Source organism: Gymnoscopelus braueri, assembly GCF_963280865.1.
Source record: "Gymnoscopelus braueri genome assembly, chromosome: 9".
Lineage (NCBI taxonomy): Eukaryota > Metazoa > Chordata > Actinopteri > Myctophiformes > Myctophidae > Gymnoscopelus > Gymnoscopelus braueri.
In genome coordinates, this window is record NC_137610.1 from 25,583,062 (window position 1) to 25,602,386 (window position 19,325).

Consider the following 19,325-nt stretch of genomic DNA (forward strand, 5'->3'; position numbering starts at 1 on the left):
GGACTGTAGCTCAGAAACCTGCCTACCAGTGACGTCATCGGTAGGCAGGTTTGGTCTTTTCAAACTTCTCAAAAATGTTTTGTATTATTTTGTTATTGACTCGAGAACAATGGCTTCTATTTTAGCATGCTAACTTTCCAGCAATAGAAAGCCTGCAGTTTCTATTAGCTTGGATTCCCCATCGATGATGTCACTGGTAGGCGGGTTTCTGAACTGTCCACAGCCCTCCCCCGAGACATAAAACGAGTCGACAAAAATGGTACCATATTAAGATGAGTATTAGTGAGGACCAATTATATGATTCATGAAGGGCCAGCAGTCATACTGTGTTTGGACATTTATTATGAAATTGTAAATTTATTGTTAGGTTTATAGATCAATAATCATAAACCCCTGTGAAAAGTTAGGCCTATAGATCAATAATTATAAACCCCTATGCTGTTGATCAAACTCCAACAAAGACACACGTGACACAGGAGATCTCATTTACTCGCGAGGAGTGTAACGACAATGTACCTCACATGTGTATTGTCCACGATCACACTGCCGTTAACCCATTTCGCCAAGAACTTTATTAGAAAAAGGGCGTATCTACATTTGTATGCTTGGTGGAAAACTACTGAGTCAGTTTAAGTGGGGCCTATGTGAGTGCTTTTACTGATAAGACTGGCAGAGACAGTTGCATGTTACACACTAAATGAATACATTGCAGGAATTCAATTAAATGAATACATTAACTCTCTCAGTGCCACGCCCCGAGATATCCCGAGTTTTTCCCGAGTACCCTCAGTGCCAGCACGAGAAATCCCGAGTTTTTACTTTTGACTGTGATCGCGCTATTCTGTTCATTTTTCATGATCACTTTCGCTTCCTGACTCCTTCAGACTCACCCGGAGCCGGATGTAAAAAAAAAAAAAATCCGGGTCACGTTGTTTTTCTCCGGTGATTTTCGGCCAGAATAGGGAAAGTCACGGTTTTTCACACGGTATAAAAAGTGAACGGAGAGGTCCACGTCTACTCTCTTTGGTCTGGGTGACGATCAGTCATCGTAGTCGTGTATCGCATCGTAATTTAGCCTGATCAACGATTGTCAAAATGTCAACATCCGGTTATGACCGGATATGACGTGAGCCTGTTTGGGAGGGGGTGAGTGAGCCAGCGAGGTCATCAATGTGTCGATTTGTTGCTCTCTACTGGTAGAACTGTATTATGGGTTTAAAACCCCAATCAGATCATTTATTTGAATGAAAAATTACAAACAAAAAAAAATTGCTGGCACTGGGGGAGTACTTTGTGAAAATACTCTTGGCAGTGAAAGAGTTAAAGAAAGAGCTTAATACACACATTATACTTAATACATATCTGCACACAGATGCTGTAAACCGGTCCTTTCATTTATCACCAGGCTAGACACAATACTCAAAAGATTATAATATTATAGATTATCATACAATTGTAATCAATTCTATGCAAAATACTGAATGTGTGTGTGTGTGTGCTTGCTTGCTTGCGTGTGCGTGTGCGTGTGCGTGTGCGTGTGCGTGTGCGTGTGCGTGTGCGTGTGCGTGTGTAGCTTCAACCTGGATCCAGAGATGAAGGCTACAGATGAGATGCTGTGGGAAGCTCTGGAGATCGCACAGCTGAAACTTGTGGTCAAAACTTTGCCAGGAGGCCTGGGTGAGTGTGAAAAAGAGAGATGGTTGGTTAACACTGTACAATAGCTATTAGTGAGCTACTTACAAATGACTTGTTAAGTATTTGTTAATAGTTGATTAAAAAACGTGCAGTTGTTTTAAGCTACTTACTAATGACTTGCAAGTACTACTTTCTGTACAAGCCATGCTGCCAACTCCAGACTAGAGAAGAAGACCAGAAATCATGCAATTGTATTATACACTAATATAATATAACATAATACAATAAACTTGTTGTGTAGGATGAGGAAGGTTTGATTTATACTTATTTATACACCGGTGCATAACTAAATAGCAATCAGGGTGATTGGTGACATGCAGTGTATGACGGGTTACATATCCTTAAAGAGGTGGTGCCATAGTTTTGCACTTTTTCTGTTTTTCATGTGTCTATGAGGTTGATAGAACTTCATTAAGCCCCCTGGTGGTGTTTTTATGGTGTTTTATGTCTTCTCTGACTATTTTGAGTTTCTACCTGGAGGCTGAAACCTTGAGGGTCAAACGTGCCAATAGAGAAACAGCGCTTTAGTGACACAGTAGTAAAAACATACCCTCCCCCTCATTATCATAACACAACAGGTGTGGGCATGAGGAGGAGGAGGGACTAGGACAGGTGGGTGGTGCTAAGGTGGTGGAGGAGGTGCTACGGTGAGAACCAGGTATACTTAATGAACTGGAGGCGTGTCCACATAAAGACATAATTTTAACAATTTCTGTACACTTTTTTGAAAAAAATCTTCCTCCTAGTATAACCATAATACCTGATGATTATGTTTTAGGGGGGGGGGGGGATCAATGAAAATCACGGCACCCCGTCTTCAACTATTTATATTATAAATGTGTTTATTTGAAAGGGACCGTTTCCTATATTAAAATTGGGTAATGGGAGTTCCCGATGCAGCTACGCCCAAATATGGTGTGTGTTGAATAACCTCAAGGTGTAGTTATGGCATCAGGCACAAACAAATCAAAATCAAATCTTTCTGCTCTAGTGGTTTCATAGAGTGCAGTGTGTTGTGCTAAATAATGTGTTTCAGCCATGGTTCAGAAAAGAGCAAGGACAAACACTTTTAATGGACATTTATATAACACTTTTTCTTGTCGTTCCGACCACTGAAATGCTCTTTACAATATACTTCACATTACCCATTCACACACACCTGCCTACCAGTGACGTTATGTGTTATAATGCAATTTACAACTTATGCATTTAGCAGATGTTTTTATCCAGAGCGAGATCAGAGTAAGCAGTAAGAATGAACCCTAGTCAGCAAACAGCAAGGTAAATAGTCACATAAGTAGAGTGCAGAGAGAACAATCTGTAATGCCTCAGAGAAACTAGGATACCAGGTAAACAATGAACCTAGCATCTATCTAAACAACTCTCTAAAACATATTCTAAACATTTGTGGTCAAGAAAAAACACATCTAATTACAGAAACGTGAACAAGTAGTCAAACTATATCTCCATAGAAGAAACTAGCATCTATCAAGAAGTGAGAAACCAACAACTATTGAAAAACAAATAAGTAGGGATATAAGGAGAGAGTAGTGCTAGGATGTTAGGTGGAGTCTGACATGTGCTTTATCCTGGTGTTCACTAGAGCCATAATCGATCATCACCCACCAGTAAATTAACGGCTAATTAACTGTGCCCTCTCATTTAGCTAATGTGCTGTAGCGTGTGTGGCAGGAGGCTGGTTGTCAATGTCACTTAATGATTTGTACAGTGGACACTCAATAAATGCTTACAGTATATTAACTACAATGACAAACACATTGGATGCATACAACTCAGTGAGATGAATAACATTGCTTCTGATGCAAAGGGACTCTGTTTTGAATTCCCCACACTGCTGTCTAATCAATGAAATTGTTTTAAATCATTAACCACTTAAAGCCTGTATACTTCGCTGACCGGATTCCCCCAGCTGTCTGTACTTGGTCCGCTCCTTTTCCCCATCTACACCAAATCTCTTTGCTGAAAATAGTCAATCTACAACTCACAATGCATTGCAACGTGACGCGTTGTGAGCTTGTACATAGGCTGTTTTCGCCAAATGTTGGTCCCAGAATAGGGATGCTACTGTAGGGTCCATGTGGTTCAAACATAAAATGGTTTGACATGTTACAGTACAGTACGGTATCTAAGAAAATACCACGTGTACCGTATTTCACTGTATATTTATTTTATTTTATTTAGTTTTTTACTTTATGTTAACTGGTAGTGAATCATTTTCTACTTTGTTTATGCTTAAATGTATCAGCAAAATGCTTAAAATGGAACTCTGATAGATAATTTCCCATATTACGTTTTATTAGCCTATTACATTTTTTTATAAGCCATGTATTGCCCAAATGAAACTGACTGACACATTATAAATTGAGTACAAATATTTTAAAGCTTAGTGTTGTTCTTTCATTTACATTTTCTGCGCATATTAAAATTCTAATAAAAGAATCTTAGGGCATCAATACCGTGGCTGTTTGCAGCACGATATACGGAAAAGCGGTATACCGTGACCATCCCTACTGGTGAACTCCCCGTATGACAGGTTTACAAATGCCTCAACAAGAGTCAGACACTTTAATGCCTTCTTACTGCCATGTGCAGTGGAAATTATGTAGGTCGATTCACCCCTAAATAAAAAATAAAAATGGTAATAAAACGTTTTTTTACCCCCTGCAATTCAGATTTTATGTATCACAGTTTTGAGTTTTATTTTTCACAAATGCCTATCACAAATGTGAGCAGAAATCTCATGCAGCTTCATTTCTGTTGGTTCTTTGTGTTCCATTAGATGCCATGGTGACTGAGGGAGGAGAGAACTTCAGTCAGGGTCAGAGACAGCTGTTCTGTCTGGCCAGGGCCTTCGTGAGGAAGAGCAGCATCCTCATCATGGACGAAGCCACTGCATCTATAGATATGGCCACAGTGAGTGTGTGTCTATGGTGTTCATTTAACTCTGAGAGTCTACAAATACATGTGTGTACAAGATGATGATAAATGTTGATCTTTCTGAACAACCAGCAACAAAAACATACATTTTTCATTTTGCATTATACAACAAAGTCTAGCATTCACAATTTGGTGGGGATGAAAATAGCACATAATTAGAAAGCATCACAAAAAAAATCAATTTGATTGATTTGAATTATTTTGATGATCCCATTAATTGATTATTCAATTAATTATCTAAGCCCTTAGCATAAGAGTCACCATTATTGTTGAATAACACTACTTAGTATTGTGTATTATTATGTTCTGTAGAGCAGGCATAAGGGGGGATATGGAAACAGTACGGAAAAAGTAAATTAGGGGAAAGGTGGCTCAGGGGCAGAAGTTCCTGCCCATCTTCGTTTAGACTGAGGTTTGAATCCTCCACGATGCATCTGGCTTGGCCAGGCGCTCCAACAAGCTGGTCTGTCGCTTGGGCGGGGAGGCTGTACAGCAGGGACTGTCAGGTGAAAAGGAGCATCTGGTAACTTCATGTGTATCAGTCGTGGTTGACGACACACTCCCCAAGACCAACCAGTAGAGGTCAGCAGTGATAGGGACTATATGGGAGAATTGGGAATTGAGTAAAGGAATTGAGTAAATTCAGTAAAGGAACATAAAGTAAAGGTATAAGGGTCAAACGGTTATAATGAAAGGAACAAGGTGGTAGAGGCTGGAGAGGGCAGAAAGAAATGCTGAGTGAGTAACAAGGTCACGAGGAGTTTTCCATCTGTAGACATGACAACATGTAGCAAAGACAGAGGTAAGAGGGAGAGGTTGACCTAGCCTGGGACCAGACGAATCTGCCAGTGCAAAAATAAATTGCTCTCGGATCCACGCAGTGATATTGTCTGGCCACACGAGGCTAAGGTTGACCAACACCTGCAAAAGGATTTTAAAGATGATAGGAAGCTGCAAAGGAAGATGAGACCATGAAGGAAGAAAAAGAAGCTTGAGTTACGAATCCATTTATACACTCTCAGTTGTCAAATGAATACAGGCTTTGACTGTGTAGTGCAGGCATTTGCAGCTCTCAGCTCCAGTCAGTCCAAGAACGCCTGAAGGGAGACAGTGTAAGCAAATGACTGCTTCCCACTTCAGTTACTTTCACTTATGCATACTGACTACTGGCACTTTCACACACACGCACACACACGCACACACACACACACACAACACACACACACACACACACACACACACACACACACACACACACACACACACACACACACACACACACACACACACACACACACACACACACACACACACACACACACACACACACACACACACACACACCAGAGGTCACGCTAGGATTGTAAACTGCCAGCCAGAATGTCCGGCATGATTACAGTTTACATTTGTATTAAATGCAGCCATATCAATGGTCAGTGCACGCCATGAACGACACTAGAGTGCGTTGTGGTGCTAAATTAGAGCTTGACGTTACATAGCTTTACAAACACATTAACATGCCCACATGCTTGACTGCAGGGCTTACAAGTATTGATACATACTGTCGCTGCGAAATTATCGCAAAACACGCAGGTGACCACCGCTGATTTACTGTGATATTAATGATAAATTGTTGGTCTTTTTTTTTCATCCAGGATGTCTGGAGGGAATCATATTTTCTGGCTTTTGTCCTAAAAAAAAGTCCAGAACTGGCAAAATGGCATATATGCCAATTACCGGCCTAATGTGACCACTGAGACACACACACACACACACACACACACACACACACACACACACACACACACACACACACCCACACACACACACACACACACACACACACACACACACACACACACACACACACACACACACACACACACACACACACACACACACACACACACACACACACACAGTACTGTATGTGGTGTCATTGAATGCCCTGTTCATTAATATACTTAAATGGCCTGTCGCAAAGTCAGTTTGTACTGGCACTGTGGCACAGGCCCCTCAGGGAATAAAGAGCTGAGCTTGTCATGCAGGAGATGATGCAGTTAGTTCTGACAAGATAAGGAGAGCTTGAAAACTAACATCCTAGAGGCCCTAGAGCGGTTGGAAAGTCAAGGGGTCCTTGTCATCTTGAAGTCAGACCTTTATCTCTGCATGAAGAATGGGTTTAGGACTACAACAACCAGTATCGCCTTTTCTACATCAGCATGGGTCTGTTACATTATGCACACTCACGGCGCGAGAGTTTGACCCTAAAATACACTTTACTGTAAAACATAACAGTAATGGTACTTTAAATGTCTAACAGTATATACTGTGTGTGTGTGTGTGTGTGTGTGTGTGTGTGTGTGTGTGTGTGTGTGTGTGTGTGTGTGTGTGTGTGTGTGTGTGTGTGTGTGTGTGTGTGTGTGTGTGTGTGTGTGTGTGTGTGTGTGTGTGTGTGTGCGCGTGTGCGTGCGTGTGTGTGCGTGTGAGAGAGAGAGAATTATGAGGGTGTGGTTGGTCTGTCATACTATATTGACATGTCTTGCTTTGCATGGGATTCTCATTCAGCATTGGGTTCTGTTTGTTTTGTTGAATCTTCCCCTTTTATGCGTTCTTCCCTACAGGAGAGTATCCTGCAGAAAGTGGTGATGACTGCCTTTGCTGATCGCACAGTGGTTACTATAGCAGTGAGTATCACCCAGGCACACAGTGGTTACCATGGACTGATTTTAGTCATTTGGATTCCACATTATGTCTTTTATGGAAGGATGTCATGCACCGAAAATAGGCTATCTACAAGCTTACAACGCGTCTGCGACACGTTTTAGTTATTTTAAGATGAAAGAGTATTTGAAGTGGTTAAAGTAGCAAAAGAATATGTTCAATCTCCCAGAAAACCCAAATGATCTTGGATATTAAAGGCTTAAAGGCTCAATCTGTGATTTATACAACCAAACATCATAATCTATTTTTATAATTTTATTTTATTGTTTATGAAACACAGCGCTATAGTGTGTGGGCGCTCTTTTCACGCTGTTTCACAGATCGCACATAAGGAATTAACTTAACACAATCTTTCAGTCGCAAGATTTTATTTTGCTTAAATCCCTGGGTTGCTATAGCAGTGAGTGAGTATCTCCCTAGTACACAGTAGTTACTATAGCAGTGAGTATGACCCTAGTACACAGTGACTACTATAGCAGTGAGTATCACCCGGTGGTGTGTTCTACCGTGTTACGCTATATACGTAGTGTGACCTGCAGAAAATGTTCGTTGCCAAGCGACCGTTTCATTTCATCCATTGAAAAGGCGCTTATCTCCACGACCATGGAGATACCGTGCAGGGAATGATTATCGTATCCCTCCGAAAAAAAACTAAAACACACCACTGGTATCACCCTAGTACACAGTGACTACTATAGCAGTGAGTATCACCCTAGTACACAGTGACTGCTATAGCAGTGAGTATGACCCTGCTGCAGTGTCCCTGCTTTCAGCACAATGTACTGTATGTACAGTAGCTCTCCCTCCCTCTCTCTCTCGCTCTCTCGCTCTCTCTCTCTCTCTCTCTCTCTCTCTCTCTCTCTCTCTCTCCCTCCCTCTCTGGTTACCTTTAAATTGAACTCTGTCCTTCATTCTGCTGATGTCGTTTTTGTAAATTGAAGCACGCGTTACCAGAGTCTCAGGGGCATTTCATATTCACTTTCATCATAATTCTAGGCGAGAAACAACATTAAGTGACACAGAATCACTAGCACTGCATAACCTGTTATATATTTAGAGGTGTGCATGCATTATGTATTAAAGAAAAGCACGGTGTCCAGTGAAATCGGAATGCCCTTAGTTTTTCCTTCTGCTTACACAAAACCCACCATAATGATGAGAACAACAGAATATTGTCTTAGATGTCATGCTTTATGATGTGTATGTGACTGGAAAAGAGGATTTTAAAATGGACAAATTAGAAGAGGAGGCCTTTTAGAAGAGACCTGCAGCACGGCTGCAGAAATGTAAAATCAAATGCTAAGCGTGGCATTGTAGCTGCAGACATATTGGTGGGAGTCAATGTTAAGTCAAGCTGTTAATGACCCACCAAGATGTCCGCCGCTACCAAATGACACTTGTTGACGCCCCCTTCAGGATTTTTTGCTAAGCACTATAAGTCAACAGGAACCCATAAATCCCATATAGGAAGGTCCCTTCCTATATACTTAAATATATGATGGTGACACGCTGGAGAAAAAAAGCTGATATTAAAGTGAAAAAACTTGTCCCCTCAAGGACCCCAACGGAAACAAGTCCGCAAGGACTTTTTTGGCCGGACCTTTTAGACAAAAGCATTATAAATGTAACTGTGTTGTTTTACATTCTTTTGCCTAATAAAAATTTCAATCAATCAATCAATCAGTCCCATTAATTGAAATGTGTGCGGGTTGCTCAGTCGGTAGAGCTCTCGCCTTTGGACCACAAGGTCATGGGTTCGACCCCGGGCACCACCAACTGGGCACATGAGCGAGCACGGCTTGAGTGCGGTAAGTGTGGGGCTCCACCTCAGCAATCCATCTCCCGGGTGTCCAGCGCATTGGAACGGAGATAGACTCCCGCGTTTTCAGCTGATACCAACAATAAGCTCTCTGACTTATTTACTTACTTGAAATCTGTTCTTTTTGGCAAGGGAAACCACCGCATGGTGAAGTATGAATTAGCCCTTATGCTAAAGAGCCTGTTATCGGTCAAAATTATGAAATCATAGGCTCTCTGATCATATCATGTGAATAGTTAAACGCACAGTGACATGTGTGTGTTGTTGCAGCATCGTGTTCACACCATCCTGAATGCCGACCTAGTGATTGTGATGAAGCGAGGGATCATCCTGGAGTACGACACACCCCAGGCCCTGCTCGAGAAGGACGACAGCGTCTTCGCCTCCTTTGTGCGAGCTGACAAGTAGCGGAGAAATTGTAGCTTCATTCAGTGGTTCTCAACCTGTGGGTTGGGACCCCCAGGGGGGTCCTCACATGTTTCTTTTTTTTTTGGGGGGGGGGGGTCCCCAGATGACGGTGAAGTGTCAATTTAAGGACTTTTAAACACCTTTTTAATACCTCAAAAAATGTACGTCCATTACTGCATCAAAAGTAATCAACAAACTACAGTATACTAATTTATAAAAACTGGTCAAACATTGGCCAAATTGTCAAATAATATAAGAAAGAGGCAAACATTTTGAAAATAGCCGATCTACAAGCTCACAACGCCTTGTAACGCAAGGCGTTGTGAGCTTGTAGATCTGCTATTTTCACAATATTTATCTGTGGAACCGAGTCAAACTAAATTGAATGCCTCAACTCTTACATTCGAAGTGCTTATCAGGGTGGGGGGGGTCCCCAGTTCAAATTATTATTTTTAGGGGTCACAGCCTGAAAAGGTTGAAAACCACTGGCTTAATTTATACTCAAGGGTGTCGCTTGGCGAAAAGGACAGATCTACAAGCTAACAACACTAGATGGATCTTTTTGGCGGGCGATACTGCCGTAGCCTGACACTCAGCCTGAATTTTCATTTCGTCTCACTCCAGACTTCAGTAGCCTGGTAAAGCCCCTCCCCCCGGAAAATCTCATTTCCATTTGTTACAAATGATATTTCCGGAGGGAGGGTTTACCAGGCTAGCGATTCAGGGGCTGGAGCCAGGCTAATACTGTCAGACTACGGAGTATAACATTAGGCTGTAGGGCAGAGGCCAGAAAGGAAAGGACAAAGGCAAGACATTCAAAGTGCAATTGTACCATGGATTATAATTATTTTTTAATCGTGTATTATATTTGTATATAAAAAATGTTATTTCTTTGTTAATAAAAACTTGAACTATCATTCAAAACCTGTGTTTTCCTTCTGGGTTGTTGTTGTTGTTGTTGTTGTTGTTTTGGGGGTGGTGGTGGTGTGGGGGGGACTTGGCTTGGGATGGTGGTGTTTTGTGTGTTTACTCCGATAGAAATAGGAAAGAGATTTTTTTGACTTCATACAATTTGCAATGCTATCTATGCAATAATAGTGGTTCTCAAACCTTTTCATACCGAGGACCCCCAAATTAATATGTATTTACTATTTGGCCATGGACCCCCATCTAAAAATCTTTTATGCCAAAAATATTCCAGATTCTTCACATTGTTTTTAGATGTTTTGAAAATAGCCAAGCTTGTGGATCGGCTATTTTCAAATAACCAATGAATAGGCTTAAAGTGGTTAAACTGAATTTGATGTAATTATAAATAATTTTGCTGGGGACCCCCTGGAACCCCCCCCCCCCCCTTAAGAAGCACTTTGAGAAGCACTGCTATAGATGACCATGCAGTCATCTATAGTTTACAGGTTTCAATGACATGTGGGAGAGCCATACCTATACTGTATGCAGTAACAGACCAAGACCCTGAAGCATGAAGTGATCTCCTGCTTATTTATCTATAAATGTTTGGGGTGTTATGAATGGAGAAGAGGAAGTCAGAGGTTATATTTATCATGTTATGGAAATGCCATGGCTAATACTGTTACTGGTTATGGAGTCATTCTGATTTACTACTGCCCGGGGTGTGTTGTGTGCATGGGGGGGGGGGACTTGAATCCCCTGTGAAGTGATAAATGGAACAAGTTAATGGAAAGATATTAGCCTACTGTACTACTAAGTACCTGACCTGACCCGAGGTAGGCTATAGTTTACCATACTGCCGATAATGCAAATTAACTAATATGTTATGTGTAACTCTGGGAATCCTCAGTGTAACTTCATCCATTTGTACACTCACAGTGCATACAAATTCCCACGTTTGTTAAATTAACACATAAGGGTTACAGTGTACATGAAGGACAAGAATAGGCTATAATGTCTGAATAGTGATAGGAGGAGGAACGGTCTTCCCCCCCTCAACGCACAACACACTGTCAGCCCTGTATCACGTTACCCAGCTGCACTGAAGTGGCAGACAGAGAGCACCGCGCAGCACAGAGCGCTCTGCTCTGGACGCCTGCCTATAGTGCCTTCTCATCTCAAGGTGATAAAACACGGGTAAGAAGCCCGTTTATAACCCGGCATCGTTATGATTATGAACAACCTCCACGCAGCTCCGACCTTCTCTGATCGGTGCTCTCGCCCGGTGTGCGTGGTGGTGATTAATGGGTCAGGGACGGACCAGGGCGGGTGTCCGGTGATTTAGGGTGACTGACGGGGGACAGCTGCAGTGCTGAATGAGGACCTCGGGGGGACGAGCGCGGAGCACCTGACCTGCTGGGAGCAACGTGAGGAGCGCACATGCCTCCAGAAACTTCCCTGCCTCCAGCTGTCGCTCCGGAGCAACGGCTCACAGGCGAGTGTCCGCTGTAAAAGACACGGGACAGGGGATAGAGAGCCAAAAAAAAGTTCCCGAGTGAATAGTATGGGAGCGATATGTTGTCCAGGAAAGGACTTCTTCCTGAGGATTACCTGCTGACGCGCCAGGCCGAGGATGTCCAGCACCAGCCCAAGTTCAAGGCCACGCCGAGGAAGGCTCGGTTCGTGGGCAAGAGTGGGACCTGCAATGTGGCCCACACTAACATCCGCGAGCAGGGACGCTTCCTGCAGGACATTTTCACGACCCTCGTGGATCAAAATTGGCTCCACACGCTCGTTATTTTCACCATGTCCTTCCTGTGCAGCTGGCTCCTGTTCGGGATGATCTGGTGGCTCATCGCCTTCGCGCACGGAGACCTGCACCAGACGGGGAACGACGACTTTGTCCCGTGCGTAACGGACATCCACTCCTTCTCCTCGGCCTTCCTGTTCTCCATAGAGGTCCAGGTGACGATCGGCTTCGGAGGTCGCATGGTGACGGAGGAGTGCGCGTCCGCCATCCTGCTTCTGATCATACAGAACATCGCGGGGCTGCTCATCAACGCCATCATGCTGGGCTGCATCTTCATGAAGACCGCGCAGGCGCACCGGCGCGCCGAGACGCTGATCTTCAGCAAGCACGCGGTCATCTCCGTGCGCAACGACAAGATGTGCTTCATGATCCGCCTGGGAGACCTGAGGAAGAGCATGATCATCAGCGCCACCGTGCGGATGCAGGTGCAGTGGTGTAAAGTAACTAAGTGCATGTACTCAAGTAACTGGGCCGTGGGAAGACGTTATAGGTTACGGGTGCTGTATGCGCATGCATGCACGCGCGCTGCCTAGCGTGTGTGCGCGCGTCCCCCCCCCCATACCCTCCGCCTCATTATCATAACACAACAGGTGTGGGCATGAGGAGGAGGAGGGACTAGGACAGGTGGGTGGTGCTAAGGTGGTGGAGGAGGTGCTAAGGTGAGAACCAGGTATACTTAATGAACTGGAGGCGTGTCCACATAAAAACAATAATTTTAACAATTTCTGTACACTTTTTTGAAAAAAATCTTCCTCCTAGTATAACCATAATACCTGATGATTATGTTTTAGGGGGGGGGGGGATCACTGAAAATCACGGCACCCCGTCTTTAAGTAAAAATATTTGAGTACTTTTTTCCACCACTGTGCATATAGGTGGTCAGGCGGACGATCACCCAGGAGGGCGAGGTGGTGCCCATCGATCAGATAGACATCGCCCTGGACAACCCCATAGACACCAGCGGCATCTTCCTGGTGTCGCCCCTCATCATCAGCCACGTGATCAACAAAGACAGTCCCCTGTACGACCTGTCGGCCTCGGACCTCCAGAACGAGGACTTGGAGGTGATCGTGGTGCTGGAGGGGGTCGTGGAGACCACGGGCATCACCACGCAGGCCAGGACCTCCTACGTGTCGGACGAGATACTGTGGGGACAGCGTTTCGTCCCCACGGTCAACGAGGAGGACGGCATGTACGCGGTGGACTATTCCAAGTTCGGCAACACGGCCAAAGTGCCCACGCCGTACTGTAGCGCCAAGAGGCTGGATGAGGGAGGAGGTATTGCTCAGTTTAAACTGCAAGAGGGCGCCACCTTGCGGCCTGCCATGAGAAGGCGCCAAACCGTGAAGAAGCGCGCTAGTACACTATCAGCATCCATTGGATAAGGGAGTTGAGAAAATGATTTTTATAATACAGTATCTGATCCATGTTCGTTAACATTTATAATGAAAAAAATGTTGGATTGAATTAGTTCATTCGAATTAACAAATAGGTTATAGAATGTGTTTTTAATTCACCTATTGGTGGCACTGCAGTAGTCTACCTATAGCCTATAATTAAAAATCTACAAGTAACCTACATAATTCTGCACTATAGTATAGACCTACATAATATACTCCATTTGCTATCCCAAAATATATGCACGTATCAAAACGCTATTTACTCAGGGTGTCCCATTAAAAGATAATGCACAAACTGGATGGCATGCTCTATGTGACTTATGCAATATCCCAAGCCATTTTTTGCTATTTTACTTTTTTAAATATTTCAGTGAAATAAAATAAAACAACAGTTCTTTAAAGATGATGTGTAGGTTGTGTTTTATACATTTGACTTCTGAACAATATATATATATATATATATATATATATATATATATATATATATATATATATATATATATATATATATATATATATATATATATATATATATGTATGTATGTATGTATGTATGTATGTATGTATGTATGCGTACATCAGAGGCATATATATACATATACATATATATATATATATATATATATATATATATATATATATATATATATATATATATATATATACATTAAACTACAAGACTGTACTCTGTCTAACCTCAATGTGTCATCATGGCATCAGGCACAAACAAAGCTTCATACATGTGGCAGGGTTGTTACAGAGTGGTTCAGTAAAGAAACAACATGGGTACTGTATTGTAATGGAACCTGCTACAACTCAACTAATGATGGTTATAATTAGTTCCGACTTATATTCAGCCAACTCTTTATGGAGGACTTTAACAATGGAGCTAATTGACTTAAAGGTAGGGTAAGTGATTTTCTTTGGTTAAAATAAGTGTTAAATAGCTCTATATTCTGATAGTACTCATTGCTATAGAGTGTTTGTTCAGTAAAAGGAGTCTCCTTGTCTCTCCAGCTCTTTATAAAACAGAAAATGCATTTTCGTTTCAGTTTCAGTTTCATTTCCAATTTTATCCAATCAGGATAGAGAACTCAATCAGGATATAGATTAAACAAGTGAAATTGGAAGTGATGACACTAAGAAATGAGCAGGCAAAATTGAACTGGAACACTATAAAAATGAAGCTTAAAAATTGGTACTTTCTCCTGATTGGCTGAGATTTTGACACCTACCGGAAAATGTATTTTCTGTTTATTAAAGAGCTGGAGAGACGGGGAGACTCCTGTTACTGAACAAACACTCTATAGCAATGATTACTATTAGAATATAGTGCTTTAACCTTTTAACAAAATACTTTTAGTTTTAACCCAAAAATATCACTTACCCTACCTTTAAGGCTTGCAGGTAACCCATTCCACATAACTGCTGCAGAGTATAGATTAGAAATGAGTCCTTCCCATACTGAATCTGCATGTAACAATAGATCAGATATAGACAGCAACTATATGCTCCATGTTGAATGCAGGCCCATTCATATCTCCCTGTCTGTTTTTCCTTTTAAAATCAGAGGACCTTAAGGGGGACCTTGACATACACGTTAAGTCCATTCAGGGCCAGAATCCAGGGCTTCGTGTTGGGAGAGTGAGGCACGGTGAGCAGCTGGGGTTGGCCCAGTCCAGGATCTCTGGATGGAGGGCTGCAACTGCTGACGTGGTGGCTATCCTGGATGCTCGAAGTCCATGAGATGTGGTAGGTCACCGCCTAACTTGGAATGAACCTGGTTGACCTATAGATCCATATATGGTCTGACTCGGATTTATCAGACGTCATATAAACCATGTTGTGGGATACAAAACTCTACAGAAACTCTATAGGCTAGGCCCGAGTGGACATAGGGTTTAACTGAATATGAGTGGCGCGTTTAGGGAGGGAGTATAGAGGTTGTTCCTTGCTCAAAAGATTGCCCACATTGAGAGGGCCCACAAGCCCTATATGCTGAACCTGAGCCCCGCAATGGAGAGGAATGCCCTGAGGGTAGCAGAGGTGTGGATGGACGACTACAAACACTACGTCAATCCGGCCTGGAGGCTGCCCTTTAAGGTAATGTAGGACAGTGGTTCTCATCCTTTTTGATGACGTGATCACGTCAAGGACCCACAAATTAATATGTATTTGGCCACAAAACCCCATCTGAAACAATCTTGTGCCGTAGAAGATATTTATTAAAAGAAATCTTTCGAGGATTTTCACGATTTTTTGAAAAAAGCAGCTCTCACGACTGACGTGCCACGACGCGTTGTGAACTTGTAGATCGGCTATTTTGAAATAGCTGATGTAATTGTGGTCGTAGTTAAACTGATTGTGATGCTATATTGAACTCCTTTTGCTGAGGACCCCCTGGAAAATAAAATGAAACTTTGGTTTGTAACACCTAAAAACAAATAGGTGGTTTTCAATATAAAACCCATTGCTTGCATAGATTCCCTTCATTGACAGACATCTCCAACATGGATGTATTCAGTCTGCATCCATGCACAGAACCTCATCTTCCTCATCATCCCTCCTGCAGACATCATCATCATCATCATGATCTTCATCATCATCATCGTTACACACCAACCGTCAAATGCTGTCTGACGACAGGGTGCCACTCCAATGACCTGCGGAGTGGTGTATAATTCAATAGTTACTAGATTGCGATTGGCTGTATGCAAGAACGAGACAACAAGGAATCACCCCAATGCTTTCCATTTTTATACAACTAGTCCCGGAAAAGACGCGCTGTGATTGGCCAGCAGTCACTTTGATTAGCAGTTGTGCAGTACGCTCACCCCAAAACATGATTTACGATTCTGTCTCTATCGGGACATAACTCGGACGGCGCTGAGTCGGCTGAAGCGGACTTCGCAACGTTCGGCACGGCGACTCGCTCGCCTGAGCTCGCTCGGCGGTGCCTCTCGTGGCTCAAGTCTGCTTCAGACAGCGCGCCTCCGTTGCAGATAAAAACTATTCTTTTTTTTCCTTTTCTTAAATTTAGAGTATTTTTACCCCCTTGTTTTTCCCTAAATTATTTGTTATGCCAATTGATTCCTCCCCACACACATTTCTGTGTTGTCACTGCTGTTGTATCCTACTGACTCACCTGCCAGTGAGGAGCCCCCACCAGGAGGACATAGAGCCTTCATTCTACTCCTCCCGCCCCAACACTCCCGGCTGACAGGTGCCACCCCAGCCCGTAGGATTACCTGCGATGACCAATTATCACCCTCCCCGCCCTGCTTCCCTCCCCTAAAAGGGGCCAATTGTGTGTGTTTTTTAATACCACTCAGAATCAGAATCAGTTTTATTGTCACATCACAGGTTTACAAGGTAAAAAAGTGGGTGAAATTCTTTTTTGTACATCGTTCCCATCGCAACGTTAGTTTCCATAGAAAGAAGAGGGGGCACTGTTTTTCAATGTTGGGTCTGGGGTCCACCAGGGGTCAAATGGACCCTTTTATCAGTCTGTACTGCTGAGAGTGTAAAAGTGGAACCAAATGGACCCTTATATAATTCAGAGAGAGGTTCCAACACCATGGCATTGGAGTAAGTTGTCTTGTTCAGTCCAAGCAGCGTACAAACACCACCATCTTGTGGCAGTTGCAAATATAGCCTTCCAGGATGCAAGATCTTCATCACTTTGATGCAGGTTGATGACAAAACAACACCTGTAAAACCAGCTGTATTTCCCAGGTGAGTTACTCAAAATTATACAATCACATATTGTTGATTGTTTGAGTGACGTCTTTATTGATAATCCCCTACAGACACACTACATTAGCCACCACCACTGGCTGGTGGAGTAGCTGCAAGCAACTCTTTGATGCTATTTTTTGCTACCTGGCATCTAGAGTTGCAATACCAACCCTTGACAGTCTATACATCCAAACCACTGGTTATCATGATGCCAGCTTGTGATGGACATTTTCATCGATATTTTATTTTTGCCATAGACATACAAAATACATGAACTCCTAATGTGTCATATTGTCTATGCCAATGTGCTACACATTTTACAACTAGAAAAGGTGCTCCTCGGAGCACAGGTCTCCGCCAGGTCAGGTAGGTTATTGTGGGCCAGCAATGTTAATTGTTAATGAATATAAAAAATCGGACGGAACCATCTTGATCACTTGACTATAGAGATAATGTGTACTGATTTGCATTTGTTCCACCGCAATCGGACGCTGCGTTCATGATTTGCGGCATTTTGTTCAAAACGGGCCACTCCTGCAAACTTTAGATGTCAATGTTAGCCAATCAAGATGGAATATGAAAAATCAAACAGATCCATCTTGATCACATGACTATAGAGATCATGTGTACTGATTTGCGTGAAATTTGGATAAAATCTGAAGGCTTAATCTCAGAATATGTGTTTTACATAAATTGGCCTCCTGGTGGCGCTATAAAAGGCTAATGTGAAAAATACAGGGCAGATGTTTTTTCTTGGCCTCTAGAGAGTCTGCGTGCAAAGTTTCATGCAGATCGGTGCAGTTACAGTTAAAAATGCAAATTGGCCTTTTATAGCGCCACCATGAGGCTGATTTGAAAATGTTCAAGTGCCATTTCTTTCTCGGCCTAGTGGGAATGTGTGTGTGAAATTTCACAGAAAGCTGCGTTCATGATTTGAGGCATTTAGTTAAAAATGTACCAATCCTGCAAACTTTGGAAGCCAACCTTAGCCAATCAGGATGGAATATGGAAAATCAGACAGATCCGTGTTGATCACATGACTATAGAGATACTGTGTACTGATTTGCGTGATGTTTGGATAAAATATGTAGGAGTAATTTCAAAAAATGGGTTTTGCACAAATCGGCCTCCTGGTGGCGCTATAACAGGCCCATGGCAAAACATACTCTCTCGCCATGCCTTCGGCCTGGCGGAGACAATAATAGCATATCTGCATTAACCACTGAGCCACAAATAAATATATAAGCCATTGTTTTAAAAGCCAATCTACAAGCTCACAATACATTACATCATGTTGAGAGATTGTAGATCTGGTATTTTTGAAACATTTCAGAAATGTTTCTAATTATTTATTTATTTACTTGGCCTTTAATGACATGATGTATAATCATTCAGGTACTCACAGACTTGAAATGTAATAGAAAAAATATAAGTAAAAATTACTGGGGAGTGTGTCTGTTGATAGAAATAAGTTAAATTCAGCAAAAAGATTGAAAGAGAGTTAAAGAAAAAGGAGGAAAAGAAGAAAAAGGATAGAGAAAGAGGGGAGGAACAAGGGGAGGGGAAGGTAGGTAGGGTGGGGGGGGGACTCAGTCAGGGGGCAGAGTTTGTAGTGAGTTGAAATAAGTGATAAATGGATCCCATTTATGGGAAAACATAGCGGAATTGCCCTTTACGGAATATTTGATCTTTTCCAACTTAATATAAGACATTACATACCTGAGCCACATGGACGTGGATGGAGCTTTAGAGGATTTCCATAAAAGTAAAATACAACGTCTCGCCAATAAAGATGTGAAAGCTAGTACATCTGATTGTATGGAAATGGTCCGAGTACCACAACCACTTGTGACCCCAAATATGG

General features: G+C 42.5%; 2 protein-coding genes across 3 annotated transcripts in view; both read left to right on the forward strand.

Annotated features, from left to right (window-relative positions):
• The window catches only part of abcc8 (ATP-binding cassette, sub-family C (CFTR/MRP), member 8), a gene marked incomplete at its 5' end in the record, with an annotated part of 85,777 nt that extends 76,052 nt beyond the window's left edge, over nucleotides 1–9,725 (forward strand). For both annotated transcript variants that reach the window (XM_080437048.1, XM_080437049.1), the window contains 4 exons: nucleotides 1,574–1,677; nucleotides 4,496–4,629; nucleotides 7,278–7,340; nucleotides 9,467–9,725. In XM_080437048.1, the coding sequence (XP_080293174.1) occupies nucleotides 1,574–1,677; nucleotides 4,496–4,629; nucleotides 7,278–7,340; nucleotides 9,467–9,604 (439 nt within the window). In that variant the 3' untranslated portion in view covers nucleotides 9,605–9,725. The remainder of the gene's footprint in view (nucleotides 1–1,573; nucleotides 1,678–4,495; nucleotides 4,630–7,277; nucleotides 7,341–9,466) is intronic.
• Nucleotides 9,726–11,664: 1,939 nt separating this feature from the next.
• kcnj11 (potassium inwardly rectifying channel subfamily J member 11) lies at nucleotides 11,665–14,117 on the forward strand. Its single transcript, XM_080437640.1, has 2 exons — nucleotides 11,665–12,748; nucleotides 13,199–14,117. The coding sequence occupies exons 1-2, from the start codon at nucleotides 12,089–12,091 to the stop codon at nucleotides 13,706–13,708; spliced, it is 1,170 nt and encodes a 389-aa protein (XP_080293766.1). The 5' UTR covers nucleotides 11,665–12,088; the 3' UTR covers nucleotides 13,709–14,117.
• Nucleotides 14,118–19,325: the final 5,208 nt, after the last annotated feature.

Coding starts and splice junctions, on each gene's coding strand:
- kcnj11 (XM_080437640.1), top strand. CDS start 12,089: ATGTTGTCCAGGAAAGGACTTCTTCCTGAGGATTACCTGCTGACGCGC. Junction 12,749..13,198: donor GCGCCACCGTGCGGATGCAG/GTGCAGTGGTGT, acceptor CTGTGCATATAG/GTGGTCAGGCGGACGATCAC.